This window comes from Equus quagga, chromosome 11 (genome assembly GCF_021613505.1).
Source record: "Equus quagga isolate Etosha38 chromosome 11, UCLA_HA_Equagga_1.0, whole genome shotgun sequence".
NCBI classification, from domain to species: domain Eukaryota; kingdom Metazoa; phylum Chordata; class Mammalia; order Perissodactyla; family Equidae; genus Equus; species Equus quagga.
Genome location: NC_060277.1, coordinates 59,033,742 through 59,058,199, shown reverse-complemented (window position 1 = coordinate 59,058,199; position 24,458 = coordinate 59,033,742). Strand labels below are relative to the sequence as shown.

At 42.1% G+C, this 24,458-nt stretch overlaps 1 protein-coding gene and 2 non-coding genes across 3 annotated transcripts in view; all 3 read right to left on the bottom strand.

Annotated features, from left to right (window-relative positions):
• Positions 1-259: 259 nt before the first annotated feature.
• LOC124248025 (U6 spliceosomal RNA) lies at positions 260-366 on the bottom strand. Its single transcript, XR_006890909.1, has one exon. It is a non-coding gene; the product is annotated as a U6 spliceosomal RNA (small nuclear RNA).
• A 1,963-nt stretch (positions 367-2,329) lies between these two features.
• On the bottom strand, positions 2,330-2,436 carry LOC124248031 (U6 spliceosomal RNA). Its single transcript, XR_006890913.1, has one exon. It is a non-coding gene; the product is annotated as a U6 spliceosomal RNA (small nuclear RNA).
• A 6,433-nt stretch (positions 2,437-8,869) lies between these two features.
• Positions 8,870-24,458, bottom strand: part of PIGL (phosphatidylinositol glycan anchor biosynthesis class L) — an 84,509-nt gene continuing 68,920 nt past the window's right edge. The window contains exons 4-7 of the mRNA XM_046675485.1: positions 21,007-21,074; positions 17,360-17,391; positions 15,465-15,598; positions 8,870-11,668 (exon numbers count right to left, since the gene is read on the bottom strand). Of these exons, the coding sequence (XP_046531441.1) occupies positions 11,570-11,668; positions 15,465-15,598; positions 17,360-17,391; positions 21,007-21,074 (333 nt within the window). The 3' untranslated portion in view covers positions 8,870-11,569. The remainder of the gene's footprint in view (positions 11,669-15,464; positions 15,599-17,359; positions 17,392-21,006; positions 21,075-24,458) is intronic.

Genomic DNA, 24,458 nt, shown 5'->3' with positions numbered 1-24,458 from the left:
TTTTTTTGTTGTTAAGCCGTGTGAGTTCTTCGTATATTATGGAGATTAACCCTTTGTCAGATAAGTGGCTTGTAAATATTTTTTCCCAATTTGTGAGCTGTTTTTTTGTTTCAATCCTGTTTTCCCTTGCCTTGAAGAAGCTCTTTAGTCTGATGAAGTCCCATTTGTTTATTCTTTCTATTGTTTCCCTCAACTGAGGAGTTATAGTGTCCGAAAAGATTCTTTTGAAACTGATGTCAAAGAGTGTACTGCCTATATTGAAAATATGGAATGCTTCATGAATTTGTGTGTCATCCTTGCGCAGGGGCCATGCTAATCTTCTCTATATCGTTCCAATTTTAGTATACGTGCTGCCGAAGCGAGCACAGTGTGTGATCTTTTTGATGTATTGCTCTATTCGGTTTGCCAATATTTTGTTGAGGATTTTTATATCTATGTTCATCAGCAATATTGGCCTGTAATTTTCCTTCTTTGTGTTGTCCTTGTCTGGCTTTGGGATTAGGGTGATTTTGGCCTCAGAGAATGAGTTAGGAAGCATTCTGTCTGCTTCAATTTTTTGGAATAGTTTGAGAAGGACAGGTAGAATTTGAATCAATTTGAATTTGAGTAGAATTCTCCAGAGAAGCCATCTCCTGGACTTTTATTTTTTGTGAGGTTTTTGATTACTGTTTCAATCTCTTGTGGTTGGTCTATTCAGATTCTTTATTTCTTCTTGATTCTGTTTTGGTAGGTTGTATGAGTCTAAGAATGTATCCATTTCTTCTAGGCTATCCAATTTGTTGGCATATAGTTTTTCATAGTATTCTCTTACAATCCTTTGTATTTCTGTGGTATCTGTTGTAATTTCTCCTTTCATTTGTAATTTTATTTATTTGAACATTTTCTCTTTTTTTCTTAGTGAGCCTTGGTAAGGGTTTGTCAGTTTTGTTTATCTTCTCAAAGAACCAGCTCTTAATTTCATTGATCCTTTCTACTGTTTTTTTTTTATTTCTATTTCATTTATGTCTGCTCTAATTTTTATTTTTTTTAATTTTATTTATTTATTTTTTTGAGGAAGATTAGCCCTGAGCTAACTACTGCCAATCCTCCTCTTTTTGCTGAGGAAGACTGGCCCTGAGCTAACATCCATGCCCATCTTCCTCTACTTTATATGTGGGACACCTACCACAGCATGGCGTGCGAAATGGTGCCATGTCTGCACCTGGGATCCGAACCAGTGAACCCCGGGCTGCTGAAGTGGAATGTGCACACTTAACTGCTGCGCCACCAGGCTGGCCCCTCTAATTTTTATTATTTCCCTCCTTCTCCTGACTTTGGACTTTGTTTGTTCTTCTTTTTCTGTTTCGGTTGGGTGTAGTTTAAGATTACTTGTTTGAGATTTTTCTTGTTTGTTGAGGTGGGCCTGTATTGCTATGGATTTCCCTCCTAGGACTGCTTTTGCTGCATCCCATAAGAGTTGGTACTTTCATTTTCATTGTATTCAGACATTTTTTGATTTCTCCTTTGATTTCTTCATTGATCCATTGGTTGTTCAGTGGGATGTTGTTTAGGCTCCACATATTTGTGACTTTCCCAGCTTTTTTCTTGTAGTTAATTTCTAGTTTCATAACATTATGGTTGGAAAAGATGCTTGACATACTTTTAATCTTCTTAAATTTATTGTGTATTGCCTTGTTTTCCAGTATATGAGAATGTTCCATGTGCACTTGAGAAGAATGTGTGTTCTGCTGTTTTTGGATGGAATGTTCTATGTATATATCTACTAAGTCCATCTGGTTTAGTTTTTCATTTAATTCCACTATTTCCTTGTTGACTTTCTGTCTGGATGATCTGTCCATTGATGTAAGTGGGGTGTTGAAGTCCCCTACTATTATTGTGTTGCTGTTAATTTCTCCCTTTAGGTCTGTTCGTAGTTACTTTATATACTTTGGTGCTCTTGTGTTTGGTGCATATAGATTCATAAGTGTATGTCCTCTTGGTGAAATGTCCCTTTTATCATTATATACTGCTCCTCTTTGTCTCTCACTGCCTTTTGTATCTTGAAGTCTGCGTTGTGTGATATAAGTGTGGCGACACCTGCTCTCTTTTGTTTGCTATTTGCATAGAGTATCATCTTCCATCCCTTTACTCTGACCCTGTTTTTGTCTTTAGAGCTAAGATATATTTCCTGGAGGCAGCATATTATTGGCTCTTATTTTTTTTAAAGATTGGGACCTGAGCTAACATCTGTTGCTAATCGTCTCTCTCTTTTTTAAATTCTTCTTCCCCACCCCCCCCCCCCCAAGTATACAGTTGTTTATTCTAGTTGTGAGTGCCTCTGGTTGTGTTAAAAAATATGGAATGCTTCACAAATTTGCATGTCATCCTTGTGGAGGGACCATGCTAATCTTCCCTGTATTGTTCCAATCTTAGTATGTGTGCTGCTGAAGTGAGCACGGTCTTGTTTTTTAATCCTTCTAGCCACTCTTGTCTTTTGATTGGAGAATTCAATCCATTTACATTTAAAGTGATTATTGATATATGAAGACTTAATCCTGCCTTTTTATCTCCTGTTTTCTGGTTGTTCTATATTTCCCTTGTTTCTCATCCTGTGTATTTCTGACAGCCATGTCAGTTTGGTGAGTTTCTTTTATGGTTTTCTTAGTCATCTCTCATTTATCATTTGTGTCTCTGTTCTGATTTTTTTGTTTAGTGGCTACCTGGAGGTTTGTATAAAAAATCTCATAGATGAGATAGTCCTTTATCTGGTAACCTCTTATCTTCTTATCCTAAGCAGGTTCCATCCTTTTCCTCTTCCTTGTCTAAGTTACTGTTGTCCCAACTTATTCCATTTTGTGCTGTGAGTTTGTGATTAAAGTGAAGTGTTTATAGTTATTTTTGATGCTTTTCTTCCTTTTATGTTTAATGTTATAATTGTTTGCTAACCTCTTCTGATAGAGACCTGTAATTTTCTGATTTTTTCTGTCTTTTTATCTCTTTGCTCAAGGCTTTGTAAACCTTTTCCTTTTTGTTTCAGTTATGAGAGCCTTCTTGATCATTTCTTATAACAGGTGTCTTGTGCTGATGAAGTCTTTCAGCTTTTGTTTATCTGGGAAAGTTCTTATTTCTGCATTGTATCTGAAGGATAGTTTCACTGGATAGAGTATTTGTGGCTGAAAGTTTTTGTCTTTCAGTATTTCAAATATATCATTCCACTCTCTCCTAGGCTGTAAGGTTTCTGCTGAGAAATCTGCTGAAAGCCTGATAGGGGTTCCTTTGTAGGTTATTTTCTTATGCCTTGCTGCCCTTAATAGTTTTTCTTTGTCATTTACTTTTGTCAGTTTTACTAATATACGTCTTGGAGAGAGTCTTTTTGCATTGATGTAATTAGGAGTTCTATTGGCTTCATTTACTCATAATTCCATTCTTTCCCCAGGTTTGGGAAGTTCTCAACTATTGTTTCTTTGAACAAACTCTCTACTCCTTTCCCCTTCTCTTATCCCTCTTGAACACCTATAACCCTTATGTTGCATTTCCTAATTGAGTCGATATTTTTTCATTTCTTTTTGGCCTTTGTTCTCTCACTTCCTCCACCTGAAACATTTCTGTTTTTCTGTCCTCTACATTACTAATTCTGTCCTCCATAATGTCAGCTCTGTTTTTTAAGGATCCTTGATTCTTTTTTTATCTCATTCATTGTGTTCTTCATCTCCAGCATTTGTTTTTTTATTAGAGTTTAGATCTCTTTTGTGAAGAATTCCTTCTGCTCATTAATTTTGTAGATTGTAGATTTCTGTGACTGCAGGATTGGTTTCTTGACACTTGTCATTCTCCTTATGCTCTGGAGTGTTAATGTATTTCTTCATGGTGTTTGATGGAGTGGACCCTTACCGGTGCATAGGGGTTGTATCTGGTTGCAGATTCCACCTACCACCACTGGCAGGAGGTATGTTTTCTGAACCTGCCGCATCTGTTGGAAGTTGTACCAGTAGGGCTGTCTGTGTTTGCCCGCTGGCTGCTGCTGTTTCACACACACAGGCGCAGGTTCTCTGGTGCAGATTTGCTGCCCTAGTTGACCAGCCAAGCTGGTGTGCTGGGTTGCGGGGAAGAGGCAAGCTCTTTTTTTGCACATGTAATGCTGAATGCTCTGCACTCACTGGTGGCCTGCCTGGGCTGCTTGACTTGGTGGGGGCACCCACGTGGCGCCTGAACCACCTTGGTGTAGGGTGTTCCCATGGGCTGGGAAGCAACTCTGAGAGTGAAAGTGTTCCCAGGGAAGGCTGCCTCTTCCCCCATCTCCTCTCAGAGTTGCATGCTGGCCACTGTGTGAGCTCCCAGGCTCTAGATTGCTGCCACTGAGGAGGCAGAGGAGATCCACTTACCTCCTTTCACTGCTTTCCAGGAATCCAGTGGCCCCACCTTCAGCCCTATGTCTGCATGGATCTCTCAGACGTCCTGTTGTGCTGTGTGGATATCTTCTGTTGGTTAATGAACGTCCTTTTCATTGTATCTTAGAGGGGAGAGACTAAGGGAACAGCTCACTCTGCCATGATGCTGACCCCAGCCAGATCTTATGTCTTCTGTGTTAAACTTACTGCTAGGTATTTTATAGTTCTTGATGTTGATGAAAATGGGGTTTTTTGGGGCTGACCTTGTGGCATAGCAGTTAAGTTCGCATGCTGTGCTTCAGCAGCTGGGGCTTCACTGGCTCATATCCCAGATGTGGACCTGTGCACTATTTATCAAGTCATGCTGTGGCAGGCGTCCCACATAAAAAGTAGAGGAAGATGGGCACAGATGTTAGCTCAGGGCTAATCTTCCAAAAAAAAAAAAAAAAGAAAATGAGATTTTTTCCCACTTTCATTTGTGTCACATTATTGCCAGTTAAAGACATTCTATTGATTTTTGTAAAGATATCTATTATCCAACTGCCTTACCAACTTCCCTCGTTTATTATAGGAGATTTTATTGACTTCTTTTTGGTTTCTAAACATAGCTGTCTCTTCCAATACTTAGACCAATTATTTTATTGTTGTCTCTTACTTCATTAGCTTCACCCTTCAGAATTACCTGGATAATTATGATAGCTTGCATTCCTACCTTGTCCACTTAGTTTTACACTGCTAGACTTTTGTAAATAGTCTTTATTATATTTAAGTTGTATCCTTTTCTCCTATTTTCCTTAAAACTGTTATTAGGAATAGTGACTGAATTTTATCTTTCAGCACCTATAAATAAAAGGATATGCTTTTTCTTCTTAATTGTTGATGTAATGAATTACGTTGATGGGTTTCCCACTGTGGAATTATTCTTGCATTCCTGGAATGATACCCTGCTTGGTAATCGACTAGTAATTCTTTTGCCGCACTGCTGGATTCAATTTGCTAATGTTTTCTTTTGCGTTTTTCCGTCTATATTCACAAATACAATTTTCAGTATTTTCTTTTTTGTGCTATATCATGTTTTGTTGCTCTGTCTATGAATTGGAGTACTTTTCTATTTTATACTCTAAATAACATTGGAATTATCTTTAGATAGTGGTAAAATCATCTACACTAGGAACCTTTTAAAAATGTATTAGAATTGTCTTTCTCATTTCTTATGTGTTTACTGTGTCTCTTTTTCTTTTCAAGTAAATTTTAGTCATGTAAAATCCCATTAATAAGGTGCTCTGCCATTGGATATAATCTGGTTGTCACTGGCACCAGTTCCCTGCCTAGTCCTTAGTCTTACATGTGGGTGGACCAAAGCTCCTGTTGGGGTGTAGGGGTGGCAGGGGATTTGGAGTGACCACATGGTTGGGACTTGCTCAGTCTAATGAGAACATTTTTTGCATTGCAAGGATTCAACAGAAGGAGCAGTGTGAAGCTTTTCAGTGGAAGGAGACAGCCATCCTTCAGTCTGTCCTGGGGTCCAACCCCTATACAGAGCTGGCTCATCTCCCTTTCCTTCCACCCCTGCCTAACTTTATGCCCATCCCCGCCTTGCAGTTGGTCTTGAGCATCTTGCTGCGCAGGTTTCCCTCCTTCCCTACGAGACTTGGCCAAGAAAGCAAAACAGCTGCTTGCCTAGGAACCCTGATGGGGCAGCACCACCTTCAGGTCTTGGATGCATGACCTTGATGCCAAGTCCTTGGAAGATTAAAAAATACTGGTTTTCATTAATCTTGCAGTGATACAATCCTGCATTTTATGTGATGGAAATGTTTGAACCCTATTTATGACATTTTGGTAGAGTTTGGCAGTAGTCAAAATTTACTAGGCAGTCATCCATTTCCTTTAGATTTTCAGTTTTGTTGTCATGGACTTGCATATCATCTCATAAGTTTTCTAGTCTTTTCCATTTTTGTGGCTATAATATCCATTCTGTTCCCAATAATGGCATTTTTGTTTTCTCTTTTTCTGAATTGGACTTGCCAGGTGTTGGCTTACTTGATTTTTCAAAGAATGCTTGTTATCCTTTCCACTATTTTTTGTTTCATTTATTTTTATCTTTCATCTGTATTAAATCCCTCTTCCTACTTTCTCTTGGTTTATATTATTGATTTTCTTAAATTGAATCATGTAGTTCACTTATTTTTAATCTTTTTTTTTAAATAAAAGTATTTAAGACTATAAATTACCTGAATACAGGTCTCATGTAAAGTGTAATTTTTATTACTTTCTTGATAATTTGAAATTTCCTCTTTGATCGGGGGGCCATTGATCTGGAGATTTCTTAGTAGTTTTTTTGTTGTTGTCATTTTTAATTTTATTGAATGTTATTTGATTATAATCAAAGAATGTGGCCTGCAACATCTACTTTGGGGACTTTATTAAAGATTTCCCAGTGGCTGATAAATAATTGATTTTTGTAAATGTTCTAGCACAATAAGGAGTGAATGTTGACTTTAAGATTCTTATATTATTCAAATGCTGTGTCTTTGCTTTTGCCAACTTGATTTGTCAAAATTCTGAAAGAATGCTGAAGCCTTCCATTATCATTGTACTTTTTATAAAGAACTTGAATTTCTGAGAGTTTGTTTCGTGTATCTGGCTGCTGTGATATTTGGTGCCTCTCTTCTCAGAGTGAACCTGTTATCATACAAAACCTCCCCCACTGTACAGGGTTTATGCTTTTGATGCCAGGAGGTATGCTCTTCCTTTCCTTGTCCTTGCCTTTGCCTGGTAGATAGTATATGGGTCATCCATATTTTTAACTTTTTCTTTGTCACTTTAGATGTCGTTAGATTTTGTTTTCTTAACTCAATTTGTTAAGTCTCTGTTTTGATAGCCCATCCATTATTTTTTGAAATAACTGATACTTGATTTTATGCTTTTCGTATCATTTCTATTATATTTATTCCATTTTATACTTTGTTTCCTCTTTTCTTTTTTTCTTACTTCTGCAGACTTTTAACGTTCTCTTCATTTCCTGTTCTCCCCTTAGTTAATTTGGATGCTACGTCTTTCCTTGCTGCAGGTGGTTACCTTTCCGGTCCTGACAATCGAGACGAGCCCTGTATTTGTCTACGACTTGTTGCCTCTACTGGGATCGTTACCTTCTGAGCCTGCCCTCGAATCCAGAGGAGATGTTTACAATACTCTTATCTCCTTCCCCCATTTGAAATTTAGGAATTTTGCCAGCATGCTTGTGTATCTTTTTAAAAAATCAAAGCCAGCTAGGATATGGTGGGCCCTTCTGATGCGCTGGCTCAAGTCTCTTTCAAATTATGGAAGTTCTTTATTATCCCCCATCTGTGAGGTTTTCTCCTTCTAGAATGCCCATTATTCACGTTAGATCTTCTAGATGTATTTTTCAAGTTCCTTTTCCCCCATGATTACCATTTCTCGCTTTTTTTTCTTCTTTGTTCAGAGATGTATCTTCTGCCTGATATTCCAGATTACTAATGTGGCCACTGCTCAGAAACATCCTTTTTAGTCTGGGCCAGGGCCTCAGCTTTCGTTACGGTTTTTGATGACATCTCTTCCATTTACTGCTCCTTCAGTGAGGGCTGCCAACCCCAGAGAGTGGCATTCTGCTCCCTCTGAGACTTGTGGGGGAAGGTTCCCCCTTTGGTACTGTCTGGTCTCTCTTGGTCCTGAGCGGTGGCAAAGCAGCAACTGGTGGGCGACCCAGCAGTTTCTGCTCCTTTGGGCTGGGGGTTAGAACTGGCAAACCAGCAGCCCTCTCTGAAGCCATGGTGAGGGCCTTTTTCAGGTCTCTGACACCTCAGGAAGTAGGAACAGCAGCCCCTCCACAACCAGCTAGCCTCCTAGGACTCTGGGTGTGGATACAGCCCTTCCCCAGGGAATTCTTAGTTAATTGAGACCTTGTGTGTGTGTGTGGTTTTCTTTTCTTTTTTTTTCCTGACTGCTCCTTCAAGAAACCATGAACTTCTGATCTTTGCGCCAGGCTTCAGGGCTGCTATGTAGTTTTTCAGGTTGTTAATTACACAAGGGCATGGCTACGGGGCCTAGAGAGGGCAAGCTGTGTTTTCCCTTGCCATGCTGTTTGTGCTCTGGTGAGAGAGTGTGTCTGCCTGGAGGAGGGGCTGCCTTCTGATAATTTGCACAAAAAGGCTTTCTTCTTGCCAAGTCAAGTGTCCTCAGGGCCGCATTCCACATGTAACTCATGTAACTCACACACAGGCACTACTACAGGGGCTTAGCAGCAGCCATGCCAGCCTCGAGGGGCATCCTTCCTTCCTGTGCCACTGTCCCTTGCTCTCTCCAGGCACTGCGGAGAACCCAGATCTGTTCTGAGTCTGCGGCCTCAGGTGCACCCAGCTGTGCTCCCAGGGCTGCTGTGCTGCCCCCAGGAGGGTGCTGGGATGGAGAGGCAGGTAAGGGGAGCTTGCCCTCCAGCGACATGGACCAGAATCAAGCACTAGGCATCCGGTAAATAAAAATGTTTATTTTGAACTTTCCTCTTGGACTTTTATTTAATTTATTTTTAAAAAATAGGTGGCATGTACAGGAAAACAAAGGAAGCAGAAAATAAGTCTCAAATCCCACCACCCTGAAGCTACTATATTGGTAATTATACACATCTTTCTCACCTCTAAGATTTAAAAATATTTTGAATAGGTAGTATATACACATGGTATAAAATTCAAAAGGGACAAAAGGTATCCATTCCCCTCCTCCCACCCAATTTCCTTTTTCAGAGACAAGCACTGTCAGCAGAGATACCCTATTTGTTTACACACATTTGGATGTGTGGACGTATATGGTTTTCCCATCACAAATGGTTGCATTCTCTAACACTGTTTTACATCTGGCTTTTTTTCACTTAACAATATACCTTGGAGACCTTTCCAAGTCAGTGTATTGCCTTATTATTTTTGAGAGTTTCATGGCATTATATTTTACTGGTGTACCCACAATTTATTTAACCAATCCTTAATGGATAGAAATTTGGACTGGTTCAGTATTTTACTAATATAAAGTGTTTCAAGGTCTATCCCTTACACACCTCTTTTGGCACGTGGAGTAAATCTATATGTGAGTTACTGGAAGTGGACATGCTGGATCAGAGGGTATGTGACTTTACTAGAAACTGCCAAGTTGCCCTCCAGAGGTTGTACCATTACTTGTCTGCCAGCAGTGTATAAATAGCAAGCTTTTCTTTAATGAATCATTTCTTTACATAATTGAGATTATACTGGCTATACACAATTTTTTTAACTTCACATTGTATTGAAAGTATTATATCACATCAAAACTATTCATAAACAACAAAAAGTCCTTTAAAATTATAAATGTTCACTGTAGAAAGATGACCTCACTAATTAGTATTTACTTTTTGGATATATATCCTTTGATTTATATTCTTTTGTGTGTATTTATACACATGCAGACATACATAATTTATGTGTATGTATGTTTAATAAAATGAGATTGTACCATTCCTAACCTGCTTTTTAAAATTTAATATATCATGAACATTTTTCCTCATTACTAAATATTGTATCACTGGATTTTTCTAATTTTGCTATTATAAATAATGTTGTGATGATATCTGTGTATATAATTTTGATTTTTTAAAAATTTCCTTAGGTCACATAGTATATGTATTTTAAGCTCTTAATATGTATTAAGCATTGCTGTCCAGAAAAGCTGGGTCAGTGTCTGTCTTCCTAGCAGCAGGACAGGGTCAGCCTATCCCACCACACTCCAACCAGAGTGTTGGTGGCTTATTTCTTGTCACACTTTCATATGAAGGCTATTAGGAGCTACTGACAAATTTTAAGTAGACAGATAGTATAACCAAATTTGCATTTCCCATTACAGCTTCAGGGCCTAATAGCTCTGTCAGTCTCATGTGGTCCCTAGGAGGCATTCAAGATAATGGTGACCCTCAGCAAAGTGGAGCAAGTTTGGGTGGAGAGACCCAAGAAGCAGGTCTGTTACCTGTTGCTATGGAGATAGCAATTCAGGACAGGCAGAGAGAATACTTACTGGACAATGCTCACAAGATCTTCTCAGTGTCAGGACTTTGACTTAATGCTGGTCCTTCTTTCTGCTCAGCACCCTCTTATTCTTTAGCTCCCATAACATCACCTTTCTTCAGCACTTACTGTGAGCCAGACCCTTTCCTGTGCTCCTTGCATCATCTCCTCCAAAGGTGGTACCATTATTGTCCCCTCATATTGCAGATGAAAGAAGTGAGGCAGAGAAAGATAAACACCTAGCCTGTGGTTACGTTGTAGGTAATTCTGGCCTCACACCCAGGGTCATCAGTCTGCAGGGCCTGTGCTCTTCACCACTGAGATTTCCTGCCTTGGTCCACTTCCCTGGACCATTAGCTGGACTCTGGGAGTAGCTTCCAAGCCAGACCTCTCAGAACACTTTTATTTGTAGCACAATTTTAAGACATTAGGTTCTTGAGTGTTGAGAAAGAAAGTTCCAGATTTCTTTTCCTACCTCCTGCTTCTCCCAAAAGCCTGAGAGCTGAGATATTTGGTTGTAAGCTCCTTCGGGGAGGCCCACAGCATAATAGTCTCTGAGGGAAATGCTGGGCACAGTGTCGGGACCTTGGGAGCTCCAGTCAATGCCTGTGACATTAAATAAAGCAAGTTGTCCCTGGGTTCAAATTGTCTACACAGGCCACAAAGATAAATCAAAGGATCACGGTTGGACGCATTCAATACAGACTGTTCTTGTGTGTGTGTCTGTGTTAGTGAGCCTGCTTTGGAAACAGTGTAAACATCCTGCATTGTGGCATCTGTGAAGTGATGTCAGAGCACTTCTACTTTCACTTGGAATAACAGCAGGCTCTGTGTTTGACATCCATTGTGTCGTTATGTAAATCATTTTTCACAAGAACTTGAGAAGCTAGCAGGCTAGCTATTATTATCCTCGGGTTTGTTTGTTTTTGGTTGTTGTGGGTTTTTTCCCAGAGGAAGAAGCTGACGTTTGGACAGCCCATGGGCCTGCATGGCCTCCCTTTTATTAGAGGCTGACTAGGGCAGATGAGCAGAGCTCTGGAAGGCCACCCTAGCTGGGCTCTCCTCTGGCTCGGGGAGAGAGCCAGCTGCAGACCAGGCCCCCAGCTGCCCCGTCTTCTTTCTCCCTCTGTTCCCTGGGTTCGAAGACTCTTCAGGGCTTCAGAGGAAGTGCAGTGAGTTGATCCTCATGTAGCGGGAGAAGAGCACATAGAGTCGGCGGAACCACAGGAGCTGGCTGCGGTGGCAGGACATGGCTCTCTAGAAGAATCAGAGGACCAGTTATGGAACACGGGCACCGGAGCTGTTTCTGTTATTTTCAGTTCTGCCTTCCTCACCTTAAATCCTTCCTCCCACTAACGCACCTCCGGCTGTAGCCTGATCTGGCTTTCTCCTAGAACCAGTGAACCCGTCTGGCCTGGCCTCCACTCACTGCCTCCTCTCTCCCGACTCCTGATTGCCCCGCTGTGATGACAGCAGCTGGTGCTAATGGCAGCTACAGCACTCAGTCTCACATTATCCCGATTTTAACAACCCTGTGAGTTAAGTACTACCATTATTGTTTTTTTTTAATAGATGAAGAAACTCATCAATCTCCAATAGCTAGTAGGTAGTGAAGCTGAGATTTGACCCCAAAACCATCTGATTGACTCTGGAGCCTACATTCTTAATCACTTTGCTCCATTATCTCACATACATAATGCATACTGGGATGTTTTACGGGAAGCAAGCTAGACTACTATGCTCTGACTCCTGAATTAGGAAAACCGGGAAGATACAATCACTATTAGAAGAAGGCATGGGTTCTCCTTGCCATTTAGTGGGGAAAATGTTTATCATCTTGTTATTCAGACCTGGTGTAGTTCAGTTTTTAAATAGAATAGATCATAGCAACTGATCTAGCTAGACAGAACATATATCAACTGTTCTGCCTGTTTTTCTCCAAGTACCATAATTAAACTGCCTCTCTAAGCTAATATCATTGCAAACCTTTATGTGAAGAACTCATTTTATATTCCTTGTTTGAACACCCATGGCTTTGGAGATATAAATACACCTATAATAAACACAAGTATTAAATGATAAATTATCAGGATAGGATATATTCTGGCAACATATTATATAGCATTGTTTCAATACAACAGGAAATATGACTAAATTTTTAAAATAAAAAGTATTTTCAGAGACAAAATGGATGTGTGAACTCAGAACAGTGCTAAAATTTTAATAAAACATAGTAAAAATAAAATCTTTATTTTAGAAAAACTTTGAGAGAAGAGAGGAACTTTGTAGTCCAAACACACTTGACTTGTCTCCTTGTAATAGTTACCAAGTTATATGAGTTTCCCACATCATGCTGCCCAGGTGCCCTGTTTATTTAGATCCCCTAATCTTTCAGTGACTTTTCAGCACCCATTCAATAAGATGGACACTTAGAATAATTATATACTTATGTCACAACTTTGGCTTTTTTACAAACTTTATTTTTCTATTTTTGTTCAAATTTTCCAAGAGAATACCACAGAATTTCAAAATTGTTTCTACTTTCTCTCCCCTTTTGGAGCATTTTCACTGCATGTCTTTCAAAACTATGATTTTACTGGTTATACAGTACTACATCATTCACCTGCTAAATATTAGTTCCTTTTTTGGCCACTATAAATTATATTAATGAGCATTCTTGTACATAAATCCTTGGACACATCTTTATTCATTTCCTTAGGATAAAATTCTAGAAATAAAAATTACTGGCTCAGCACATTTGTATGGTGATAGATGGTAATTAGTCTTTGGCTGGTGAACATGATATAGTCTACAAAGAATTCGAAATATAATGCCTCACACCTGAAATTTATATAATGTTATAAACCAATGCTACCTCAATATAAAAAAAATTACTGAAAGTATAAATTTATTGAATTATACAAGTAAAACTTATTTTATAAACAATTTTAAAAATTAAAAGAAAAAGTTAAACTCACCTAAAATCTCACCACCCAGAGGTAATCAAAATTCATATTTTTGCATGTTTTTTGACTTTTCCATGTGTATGTGTGAAAAAAATATATCACACTATATATATTGTTCTGTAACTTGTTTGCTTTTACTTAATGTATCAAGAATATCAAAAGGTAAGTCCAATGTCTGAGAAGACTTCTGACATTTATTACTGTTGCTTCCCTGAAGGAGTGTAGCAGTTGACACACCTGTTTCATTTAATGGTCCAACAATGGGTTTTATCATTTGACCTTTGCTAGCAAAAATGTTATTACTTTTTATTTATCTTTTATGTTTAATTGTGGTGAAGAAAGATTATACAAAATTTACCATCTTATACATTTTTAAGACTACAGTTGTATAGTCTTCTCCATGTTCACATTGTTGTGTAAAAGCTCTCTAGAACTTTTTCATCTTGCAAAAATAAATCTGTATACTCATTGAACAACTCTCCAGTACCCCCTCCCCCAGTCCTTGGCAACCACCATTCTATCTTCTGTTTCTATGATCTTGACTACCCTAGATATCTCATATAAGTAGAATCATACAGTTTTTGTCCTCTTGTGACTGGCTTATTTCACTCAGCAAAATGTCCTCAAGGTTCATCCATGTTGTAGCGTGTGACAGGATTTGCTCCTTTTTTAAGGCTGAATAATATTCCATTGTGTGTGTAGACCGTATCTTCTTGCTCCACTCATCTGTCAAGGACACTTGGGCTGCTTCTGCCTCTTGGCTGTTGTGCCTAGTGCTGCAGCAAACATGGCTGTGCAAACATCCCTTCCAGTCCCTGCTGTCAGTCCTTTTGGGTCTACACCCAGACACGGGGTTGCTGGGCCATATGGTGATTCTACTTACTGTTTATTTTCTTATTCTCAACATAATTCAGGTATTCTGACCTGGTCAAGAAGAGGCAGTAAATTCATGCTACCTGTTCCAAACACATAGCAATGATACAGAAAAATGTAAGAGGATACAAAAAAGACAAGGATGAGTCAAAACTAAGACCAACAGCAGCACAAACCTAAAGAATGAAACGCAGGTGTGAGAGTGGCTCAGGCAGAGGGCTCGCTGGCTGAAGGCCCAGGAGCATCATGACGGCTGGGAGTTCTGCTCTGAAGGGGACTCACTAGAGCGACTCTGCTGGACAGGGGACCCAGGCCTGCTGCTTAGAGCCAGCCCCAGGGCCTCCCTCGTCTGTGAAAAGAGGCTGGGAGAAAAACGTCCATTATGCAGCTCATTGCCGCCCTTCTCTCCATCATGGACTTAAATCAACTGGGGGTTGCACCTGGAGATGAACTGGATCGATTCTCCTCAACTGCCTTCTCCTTAACTCAGTGGTTCTCAGAATCACCTGTCCCATCCACAGCTAAGAGCCTTTTGCTAGGAGGGCTCAGTGGGCCTAACTTCCTCAGTAGGCAAACAGTAGTGTACCTGATGGGCTCTTTGCAGAGGCTCAGGCTGGGAGCACTGCTCCATGTATAACAGTAAAAAACTGGTAAATCAAAATGTCCAACAGTAAGGGATTTGCGGTATATTTTATGGTCCATCCATACAATGGAATATAGGCAGCCATTACAATTTGAATATGCAATGACAGACGAGAAAAATGGTCATAATGTTGTTAAGGCAGGTTTTAAATAGTAGGCATGGGATATATTCATGTGTGATCCCATTTAATATACATATATGTAAAATACTCTTTATAAGAGGATATAGCTTTATATATATATACTAACAATGATTACCTTTGAGTGGTGGGATTGATGGTAATTTTGATTTTTATTTTCTTCTTGATGCTTTTATGTATTTCCAGATTTTTCTACAACGAGCATGTATTTACTTTTTCTCTTTTTAGCATGTATTATTTTTATAACCAGAAAAAAAGGTGAAAGTTCTTGAAAAATCTGTGACTCCCAAGTTCTGGTTGCAGGCTAACTCTCACGGGCAGAAGGTGAACCGCACTGTTCACTGTGGAAGGGCTTTGGTTGGTGGTTTTAAGGAGCCAGGGGGTCTGGGGCACACATCTGGAATTGGGGGTCCAGGAATTCAGAATCCTCACCTTGGCCTGTGCCACTTCCTTGCTAGTGAGCACGAAGAGGATATCCCGGGTATGAAGCAGAGAAAAGGGCAGGTCCAGAAGGGAGATATACTTGCGCAGCACATTCACAGACTGAAGCGTGAGCACAGAGCACCCTGGTGGGGGGAGGGAGATGGGAGAAGTGAAGAGTCTTGCTTTTTCCCCTGAGCACTCTACCTCTCCCCTGGGGTGCAGGGCAGGGCAGTGGCTGTGGAGGTGCCCGGCAACACCGTGGCACCAGGGCTGCTCTTTGCCCATCATTCTCACATACAGGAAGAGTGAAAGGGTCATAGGACTCCTGGCTGGCTGCCCTCTACTGGCTACATGCCCTAGCTAGAAAAGGGTGGGATCTGGCTGCCTCAAGGCCAAAGGGAAGGTGATGGAGACGGGAATTCCTGTGTTGGCAGGCCAGAGACCTGGTTCCTGCTCTGTCACTGAAGAACTGACAGACGGGAAAGTCCTTTAACTTCTCTGAGCCTCAGTTTTCTCATCTGTAAAATAAATGGTGTTGGTAAGTGTGGGCCTGCCTGTCTCACAGGGTTGATATAAGAATCAAATAAACTGTTGTCCTGTTCGCAGCGGCCCGGTGGTGTGGTGGTTAAGTTTGAGAGCTCTGCTTCGGTTGCCTGGAGTTTGCAGGTTCGGATCCCAGGTGTGGACCTAGCACTGCTCATCAAGCCATGCTGTGGTGGCATCTCACATAAAATACAGGAAGACTGGCACAGATGTTAGCTTAGTGACAATCTTCCTCAAGCAAAAAGAGGAAGATTGGCAACAGATGTTAGCTCAGGGCCAATCTTCCTCACCCAAAACAAAAAAATCCAACTATAGTCATGTTCTAAAGATCTCACAACTTGGTAAGCCCACTCAGAAAAGGCACAAGCTACTTATGTTTTCATTCATTTAATCTTCATGTCACTCCTGAGAGGGAGCAGACCAGAAACTGGCTCAGAAAAGTTAACCATCAGGGTCATGCAATAAATGGCCAAGTGCGGTTAGGAAGAGTTTCTAACTCAAGCAGATTACCCCATCAAGCACCCATCAGTCATTTACAACCTGGCTAATTAATTGGGGGTTGGGATGTGATTTTGGATAGATGGACTGAAAGAATACCAGAGGTGGAAGAGAGCTGGCCTATGAGAAAGCTAGACAGGTGACTCGGTCACAGGGTGCCCAGATATTTAGCTAAACATTATTTCTGGGTGTGTCTGTGAGAGTGTTTTCAGATGAGATTAGCATTTGAACTGGTGGACTCGGTAAAGCAGATGGCCTTCCCCAAGGTGAGCAGGCGTCATCCAGTCCATTGAGGGCCTGAATGGAACCAAAGGTGGAGGAAGGGGTAATTCATTCCTTTCCGTCTGACTGCATGAGCTGGGACACCGGTCTTCTGCCCTCAGACTGAGATTTACACCATTTGCTCCCCTGGTTCTCAAGCCTTTGGACTCAGACTGAATTATGCCACCAGCTTTCCTGGGTCTCCAGCTTGCAGATGGCAGATCATGGGACTTATCAGCCTCCATAATTGTATGAGCCAATTCCTTATATATAAGGATCCTATATTATCGGATCTATCTATCCTATGTGTCTATCAATCTATCATCTATCTACATACATCTCCTCTCGCTTCTGGTTCTCTGGAGAACCCTGACTAACACACCCAGCCTCTCCTCACACTCAGAGGCTGCCTGGCTGGCAGGGCACTTCCCAACAGATACAGCCTGATGAGACCTGAGCTGAGTCAGGAAGAGTGTGGGCTGGCCTCCCTGCCAACCTCTGCTTCACCTAGGGCAGCTCCCTGTATATTTATAAATTTCATCCTAATAAGTTTCTTAGAGGGATAGTATCTAGTGGTCTTTTGCAAAAGGGACTGACCTTACCTTTAGGTAACCTCCCTTCTGAGTGCAGGGTCCTGGAGGAGGAAAGGACAAGAGTGAGGGTGAAGATTCCTTTGTAGCTAATAGGAAGGGTCTTCAGAGTAAGGCCTGCTGCACCCTGTGGTCCCTCCAGGTAGGTTTCTAGGTCGTTTCTTTTGCATAAATTGCCATATAGGTTTCTGGGATTCCACACCTCTGGCTATAGCTGAAGGGACCACGGTGGGCACCCTACCTAAGGACAGCCAATCTGGAGGATGGTCAATGGCTTATGAAGTGCCCTGGCCTAAACTTGCACATTAGAAATGAAGGTAACTACAGTGGACTCTTCAAAATTTTTCCCTTGAAACTGTAATGTGGGTATAGTGGGAGAAAATTTTGTAATATTAACTGATATTTCTTCCCTGATAGTTCCTTTCTCCTTTTTGGCCTCCCCGCTCCCTCCTTTGGACAGTGAAGCCCATTCTGCGCTCACTGCATTAAAAGGAGGGTGAGGCAGGTCCAGCAGCACCAATCTCCAAATCTCTTGCCCGCTTTGTTGTTTTGAAAGCTGAGGGATGGAGAAGGATGGACCTATCCCACCCTGACATACAGACACACATACTCAAAGGAAAAGAGATTCTTGAGAGCAGGATTGAAAAAGGGAAGCTGACAGAGAAGTGAAAAACTTCCGGACCTGACTCCCTGGTAGAGCCCTGAGAAGCAGAAAAACCTGAAGGTTTCTGGGATCCTGAGGTCAGAGGCAACTTCTCTTGTACTCTGGGTAGAGTCCTGGGCATATTCTGAGTTTGAGGTGTCAGGATCTCCAAGGAAAGAGTTGGGAAGGCAGGATCTAAGTTAAGGAGGGGGATGCGCCCTGGAGACACACTCCTGGAAATCACACTTAAAGCACTAGAGCCGTGAGGAGTCTGCATGGAGGGAGCCCAGGGTTGGAGAGGGAGCCCTGGGAAAGGAGCACTGAAGGGCCTTCTGGTGGAGGGAAGCCAGGAAGAGACTGAGAAGAGGCCAGAGAGGCCAGAGGAGGGAGGACAAGCTGGTGTGTGGCATTTCAGTGAGTGACAGGCAGGGTCAAATGCTATGGAAAGGTCAAGACAGATGAGGACTGAAATAAACCTAGGGAATTTAGCAGCCAGAAGGTGACTGTGGAGAAAACCATTTTAGAAGATTGGTGGGGAGCAGAAGGCAGGCACGGAGGGAAGAAAGGGTGGAAGTAGAGGGGAATTGTGGCCCTCTGAGAGGGGCTTGAAGCCTTCTCTGTGCACAAGAGGAACGTCATCCCCCAGGAGTGTGGGTGTGGGTGGAGAGGGAAGGCTGTAAGGTCATTTTCAAAGGAGCATGGACAGTAAGTTGAATAGGTCCTGGGCATGTCAGATCATCTCAAGCACAGTGACCCTCGCTGGTACCCAGAAGTATTGAAAGCCTGTGGCACTCCAGCCTCTTCTGAGGAAAATGGCCCCAGGCAGTTCTGTCTACATAAAGCTGTCCCTTGGGGTTCTCTACCTGGAATGAACCTTCCCCACGTCCCCACTTCAGTGGTGGGACCAGGGAGGGGGCCCAGCCACATCAGCCTCAAGTGCCCCTCCACCCTGCCTGTCGAGTTATCCTTGGTGTGTTTGATCTTTTCTCTGGTGCAGTGTAAATGCTGGTGAAAAACAATAAGGCTCAGTGTGCAGCCAGAATGAGGTGGGCCACTGTTCCAGTTCTCCATGGGGCCTGCTGTCCACCCCCATGTTGGAAGCCCAAGGCCTCAGAGTAACCACGTGGTTGGAAAGACCACACCTGGGCTACCTCATTTTTCCCATATATCTTCGGAAAAAATTGCGTCTCTGAGTGTAACTGGGAGATGTGTCTTTCCTGCACCTAATGCAACTGGCAACAGGTCTCCGCTAGGTGTGGCTTCTGGCTGGGACAGAACGTGAACAGTCCATAGGAGGGGACAGCATTCTTGCCTCCCCTCATTCCTCAGTCAAGGAAATAAGAAAAGCTTTCTGGAAAGAGCGCATGGGTAATAATTTCTAGCCTTTTCCTAGGTGATGCACAATTTAGGGACAAAGCTAGAGAGTCCTAATACTGGATTGGTCTTCACATTGTAGCAGACAGACTAATGAATGGAGACCCAGGATTCCTGGAGTCCAGTTCTGCCTCTGCCATTGTTCAGCCTGGTACTGCTGGGCAAACCGCTTCACTGCCTTAGTAAAATGAGGTGGTTAAAGGGCTGGCCCAGTGGCATAGTGGTTGGGCTCGTGCATTCTGCTTCGGCAGCCTGGGGTTCACAGGTTGGGATCCCAGGCATAGACCTAGCTCCACTCATCAAGCTACACTATGGCATTGCCCCACATAAAATGGAGGAAGATTGGCATAGATATTACCTCAGCAACAATCTTCTTCACCAAAAAAATAAATAAAAAAAAATGTGGCTGGACTTCACGAAAGGTGAGGTCATTTCCAACTTCACATATTTCCCTGCTCCAGTCTGAGAATGTTGGCATGTTTAGAAGAAGGTTACAAAATAAGTCCTTCACTTCAAGTTGCCCCTTTCCCTCCTCAGTAGGTAGGCCAGGTCCACCACACCAGTGCCCATGGTGCCCAGAAGAAGCATTTCTCTGGAGGACAGGAAACATGTTGTATATTTGTATGACCCCGAGTAAGTCCTTCAACATCTTTGAGGTTCAATTTTTTCTTTTGGCTAAGGAAGATTCATGCTGAGCTAACATCCATGCCAATCTTCCTCTATTTTTTTTTAGCATGTGGGCTGCCAGCACAGCATGGCTACTAACAGAGTGGTGTAGGTCCGTGCCCAGGAACTGAACCCAGGCCACCAAAGCGGAGCGTGCTGAACTTAATCACTAGGCTACTGGGGCTGGCCCAGTTTTTTTTTTTTTTACTGCTAGAATGCAAATACAGATTGGTAAAATAGGATGACTATGAAGAACAAATGAGATTTCATATTATATATGTATATCCTCCTTCTCCAAAGAAATATTTGAGACAGTGTATAAAACATACAATGGAAGATAAACAAATGAGAATAAGAGGAGGAAAAAAAAGATGAAGCCAGAAGGCACAACAGTTCACAGAACTCAATCCATAAGGGCTCATACATGTGCTTCAAGGGGTTGCAAACTTGGCCCTAAAGCTTTCTGCGGGCCGGCCCCGTGGCCAAGTGGTTAAGTTCGCGCACTCCACTTCTGCAGCCCAGGGTTCTGCTGGTTCAGATCCTGGGCGTGGACATGGCACCGCTCATTAGGCCATGTTGGGGTGGTGTCTCGCATACCACAACTAGAAGGACCCACAACTAAAAAAATATACAGCTATGTACTGGGGGGATTTGGGGAGAAAAAGCAGGGGGAAAAAAAGCTTTCTGTGGACAAAGCAAAGAGAGAAATAAAATTAGTTACCCCATTTGTGATATCCCTGGGGTAAAAAAGTCAGCTGTTTAGGAGATGAAACAATAATAATAAGACTTGATAGAAATTTCTCACGTGGAGGACGTGGTGAGCTGTAGTGAGCAATATGGCCAACGCTGGCTCTCTAATATAATTCAGAAGTAAGCTGCACGGGGCTCAGATGATGCGTGGGAACTTGCTTTAGAGACCGTTCCCCTGAGCAAATGAACTATGCCCCTCCCACCTCCATCAGCCAGAGAATCGTACCTCACGGCCGCATACAGAGCGACATGATTGCTGTGACCACTCACTCCCCCTGCGTCAAAAGTCACCACCTGGAGAGAAACACAGGTTTTCACTTATGCCTGTCCCAATGTTTTCCCTACTGCCTTGACTTGCAGGGAGCTAGCCCCATTCCCTGGGGAAGGAAAGTAGAAGCAGAACCCTTTCCAAATTCTCAGTGTATCTGAACTGACTTCAGAGCAGATCCACTGTGTGTAGCTATTGGTTTGGCCAATTGTGTGGAGAATGTTCCATGGGTTTTACAGTTTACAGTACTCTTGCTCTTGGCCAGAGGAGCAGAGTGGAATTCAGCCATGAGAGAAACCTGGGTTCAGAATATCTTTGTTTCTTATCTGCCTAGTGATTTATTAGCACATTTAGTTCTCCTGGCTGGCTTGTGTGTGAACTTTGTTCATGTAGATGCTGCCATACTGAGGGCACAAAAGCTTTGAGGGACAATGTCCACCATGCTCTGTTCATGGAGTTCAGTTCATAGAAGAAGCATATTTACTCAGACTGCCTCTGTCTCCATTTTCACAGATACATCATCTGTTTATCAACTACAAGCTTAGTCTAGGTTCCAACATTTCATTTCTGTGCAAATAGATTTAAAAAACCGCAAAGAACAGATTGAAGAATAATAATAAAAGGATAACTTGAATAATAAAAGAAATACAAGAAAGAAAACAAGGACTTAGAAAAAGGAATAGAAGTAGTTGGTTAGGGGTGTGGGAAAGAGGGAAGCTGTCCCTACGGAAAGAAGGTGACTGTGCAGCATGGATGAAGGGACCGGAATTGGGACTGCAATAGGCTGGGAAGGGATTCATCATTGGTCTTTCTATTTTAAACCAGAAAATGTTGACTTCATGTATAGAAAACTCTGTTACAATAAGAGCAGCTAACATTTATTGAGCACAGGCTGGGGGGTGGGCTATAGATTAAAAGAAAATTTAAAGTCCTGTCAACTGATCCTGATTCAAACAAGCTGTAAAAATAAAAACAAAATAAAAATACATTTATGACATGAGACTCTTGGAAATGTAAAACACTGATATTAATGAATTATTAATTTTTAGGCATTACAGTTATGTTAATAAAAGGCCCAAATTCTTTTAGAAATGCATACTAAAATATTTAAATATGAAATATGATGCTGAGAATTTGCTTCAAAATAATACAAGAGGTGAATAGATGTGTAAATGAAAATAATATTGACTATGAATTCATTATTGAGGCTGAGTGATAGGAACAGGGAGGTTCATTAAGCTATTCTCTCTACTTGTGCATGCTTGAAAATTCTCCATAATGAAAACTTTAAAAAAAAGAGTTAAAGGGGCTGGCCCCGTGGCCGAGTGGTTAAGTTCGCGCGCTCCGCTGCAGGCAGCCCAGTGTTTCGTTGGTTCGAATCCTGGGCGCAGACATGGCACTGCTCATCAAACCACGCTGAGGCAGCGTCCCACATGCCACAACTAGAAGGACCCACAACGAAGAATATACAACTATGTACCTGGGGGCTTTGGGGAGAAAAAGCAAAAAATAAAATCTTTAAAAAAAAAAGAGTTAAAGGCTTATAAAAAAGCTAATCATATAATGGTGGATACATGGTATCATATATTTGTCAAAATCGATAGAATGTACAACATCAAGAGTGAACCCTAATGTAAACTACGGACTTTGGATGATGATGTTGTATTGATGCTGGTTCACTGATTGTAAGAAACTGTGGGACACGTGAGCATGTAGGTACTTGCTGCTCAATTTTGCCTTGAACCTAACTGCTCTAAAAAATACAGTCTTTTAAAAAAGTTAATCATATAACTCAAGTACTCGGTTCTGATGCCATTCTTCTATGCAACACAGTCGGGGAGACCTGAGTCTACTCTCATCTCTGTCACTAGTTAACCCTGGCCCCTTGGTCAAGTCACAGAATTGACCACTGGAAGTTATTTCAACTTGTAATGCCTGGTTTCATCTGTGAGATCTGAAATGTAACACCTGCCCTACTTTCCTCATTGGGTTGAGGTGAGGATAACTAAAACCACATGTAAGAACCATATAACAGGAAAGGCGAGAGTGTCTCAACTCCAAGTCTGCTGCCATCAGACAGAGCGTGAGGTCGGGGCCAGGTAGCCATCGCAGGCATGCTGGAGGGCATTCCTTTGCTTAGGGGATTTGGGACCACATGGAGCTGGGCTCAATCACTTCTGAAATTCTCTAAGGTCTTTGTTTTCTTTGTTTCTTCCTTATCCTACATTTTATAATCTCCCTCTTTCTTTCTGTTGCAAGGAGGGCTGAGCTAAATTGTATTTGTACAAATTTTTACATGACAACAATGGCACCTGTAGTTCTTTACAGAATGCCATCCACTTTCTTTTCCCCCCTAAATTGCAGAAATCTTTGTTCAAATGAAATCCTACCCAGACCCAATAAACAAGAGATTAACAGTGGGGCTGTTCTGGTTTCTCTAAGACAATGGTTCTCAACTGGGGCCAGTTTTACCCCAGGACATTTGGCAATGTCTGGAGATATTTTTATTGTGGGGACTGAGGGGAGTTGCTACTGGATAGAGGTGGGTTATCTAGGGGGTAAAGGCCAGGGATGCTGTTAAACATCCTACAATGCAAAGACAGCCCCCACAACAAAGAATTATCTGGGCCCAAATGTCACTAGTGTCCTAACGGAGCAGGGACTGGGTGTGTTTGGCTCCCTGTTGTATCCCCACTTCACAACAGAGAGTGACGATTACACAGCAGGTGCTCAATAAATATTAGTTGAACGAAAGACTGAGGTAGGGCTTGGGCCCAGGACTTAGTCTGCTTGATATCCAAAGAAACTACCAAACCCCTAGGCTGCTTTCTGTAGAGGGCAGCATTATACTTTTCAAAGCACTGCCCTGTCAGTCATCCCAGTGGTTCTTGCAACGCCCCTGCAGTGGGCAGGACAAACAGCTCAGCAAGCATACGGTGGAGCTGGGACAGGAGAGAACCCAGTTTCCTTCCATCACACTGTGCTAATGGCTGCAGAGCCAGCTTTGGCTTTGGACAAAGGAGGGAGAGGTTGGTATCATCTCAGCACAGCCCAGGGGAGAAACTTCCTTCCTGTGGCTTAGCTCCGTGCTCCTCACTTCTGTCTTTGCTTCCCTGTTGGGGCTTCCCCTTCTCTTATTGTCCAGTGGATCCTTCTGGTTGGGATGAGGCACCTGGGGCCCTCCCAAGATTCATGCATTCAGCTTGGTACAGGATACTGCTACCAAGTGACTTCTCACCTGCCTAGTATTAATGCCTCATCCCTAGCCCTGCAGGGACTATGGGACTGTGTGAAAGGGCATTTCACTGCGTCATGGGAGGTGAGTGGAAACCCGTGCTTAGCTTGATTATGGCCTCTTGATTATCACACTGGCTATGGTATAGGCATGGCTTTATACTTCTATTATTGCA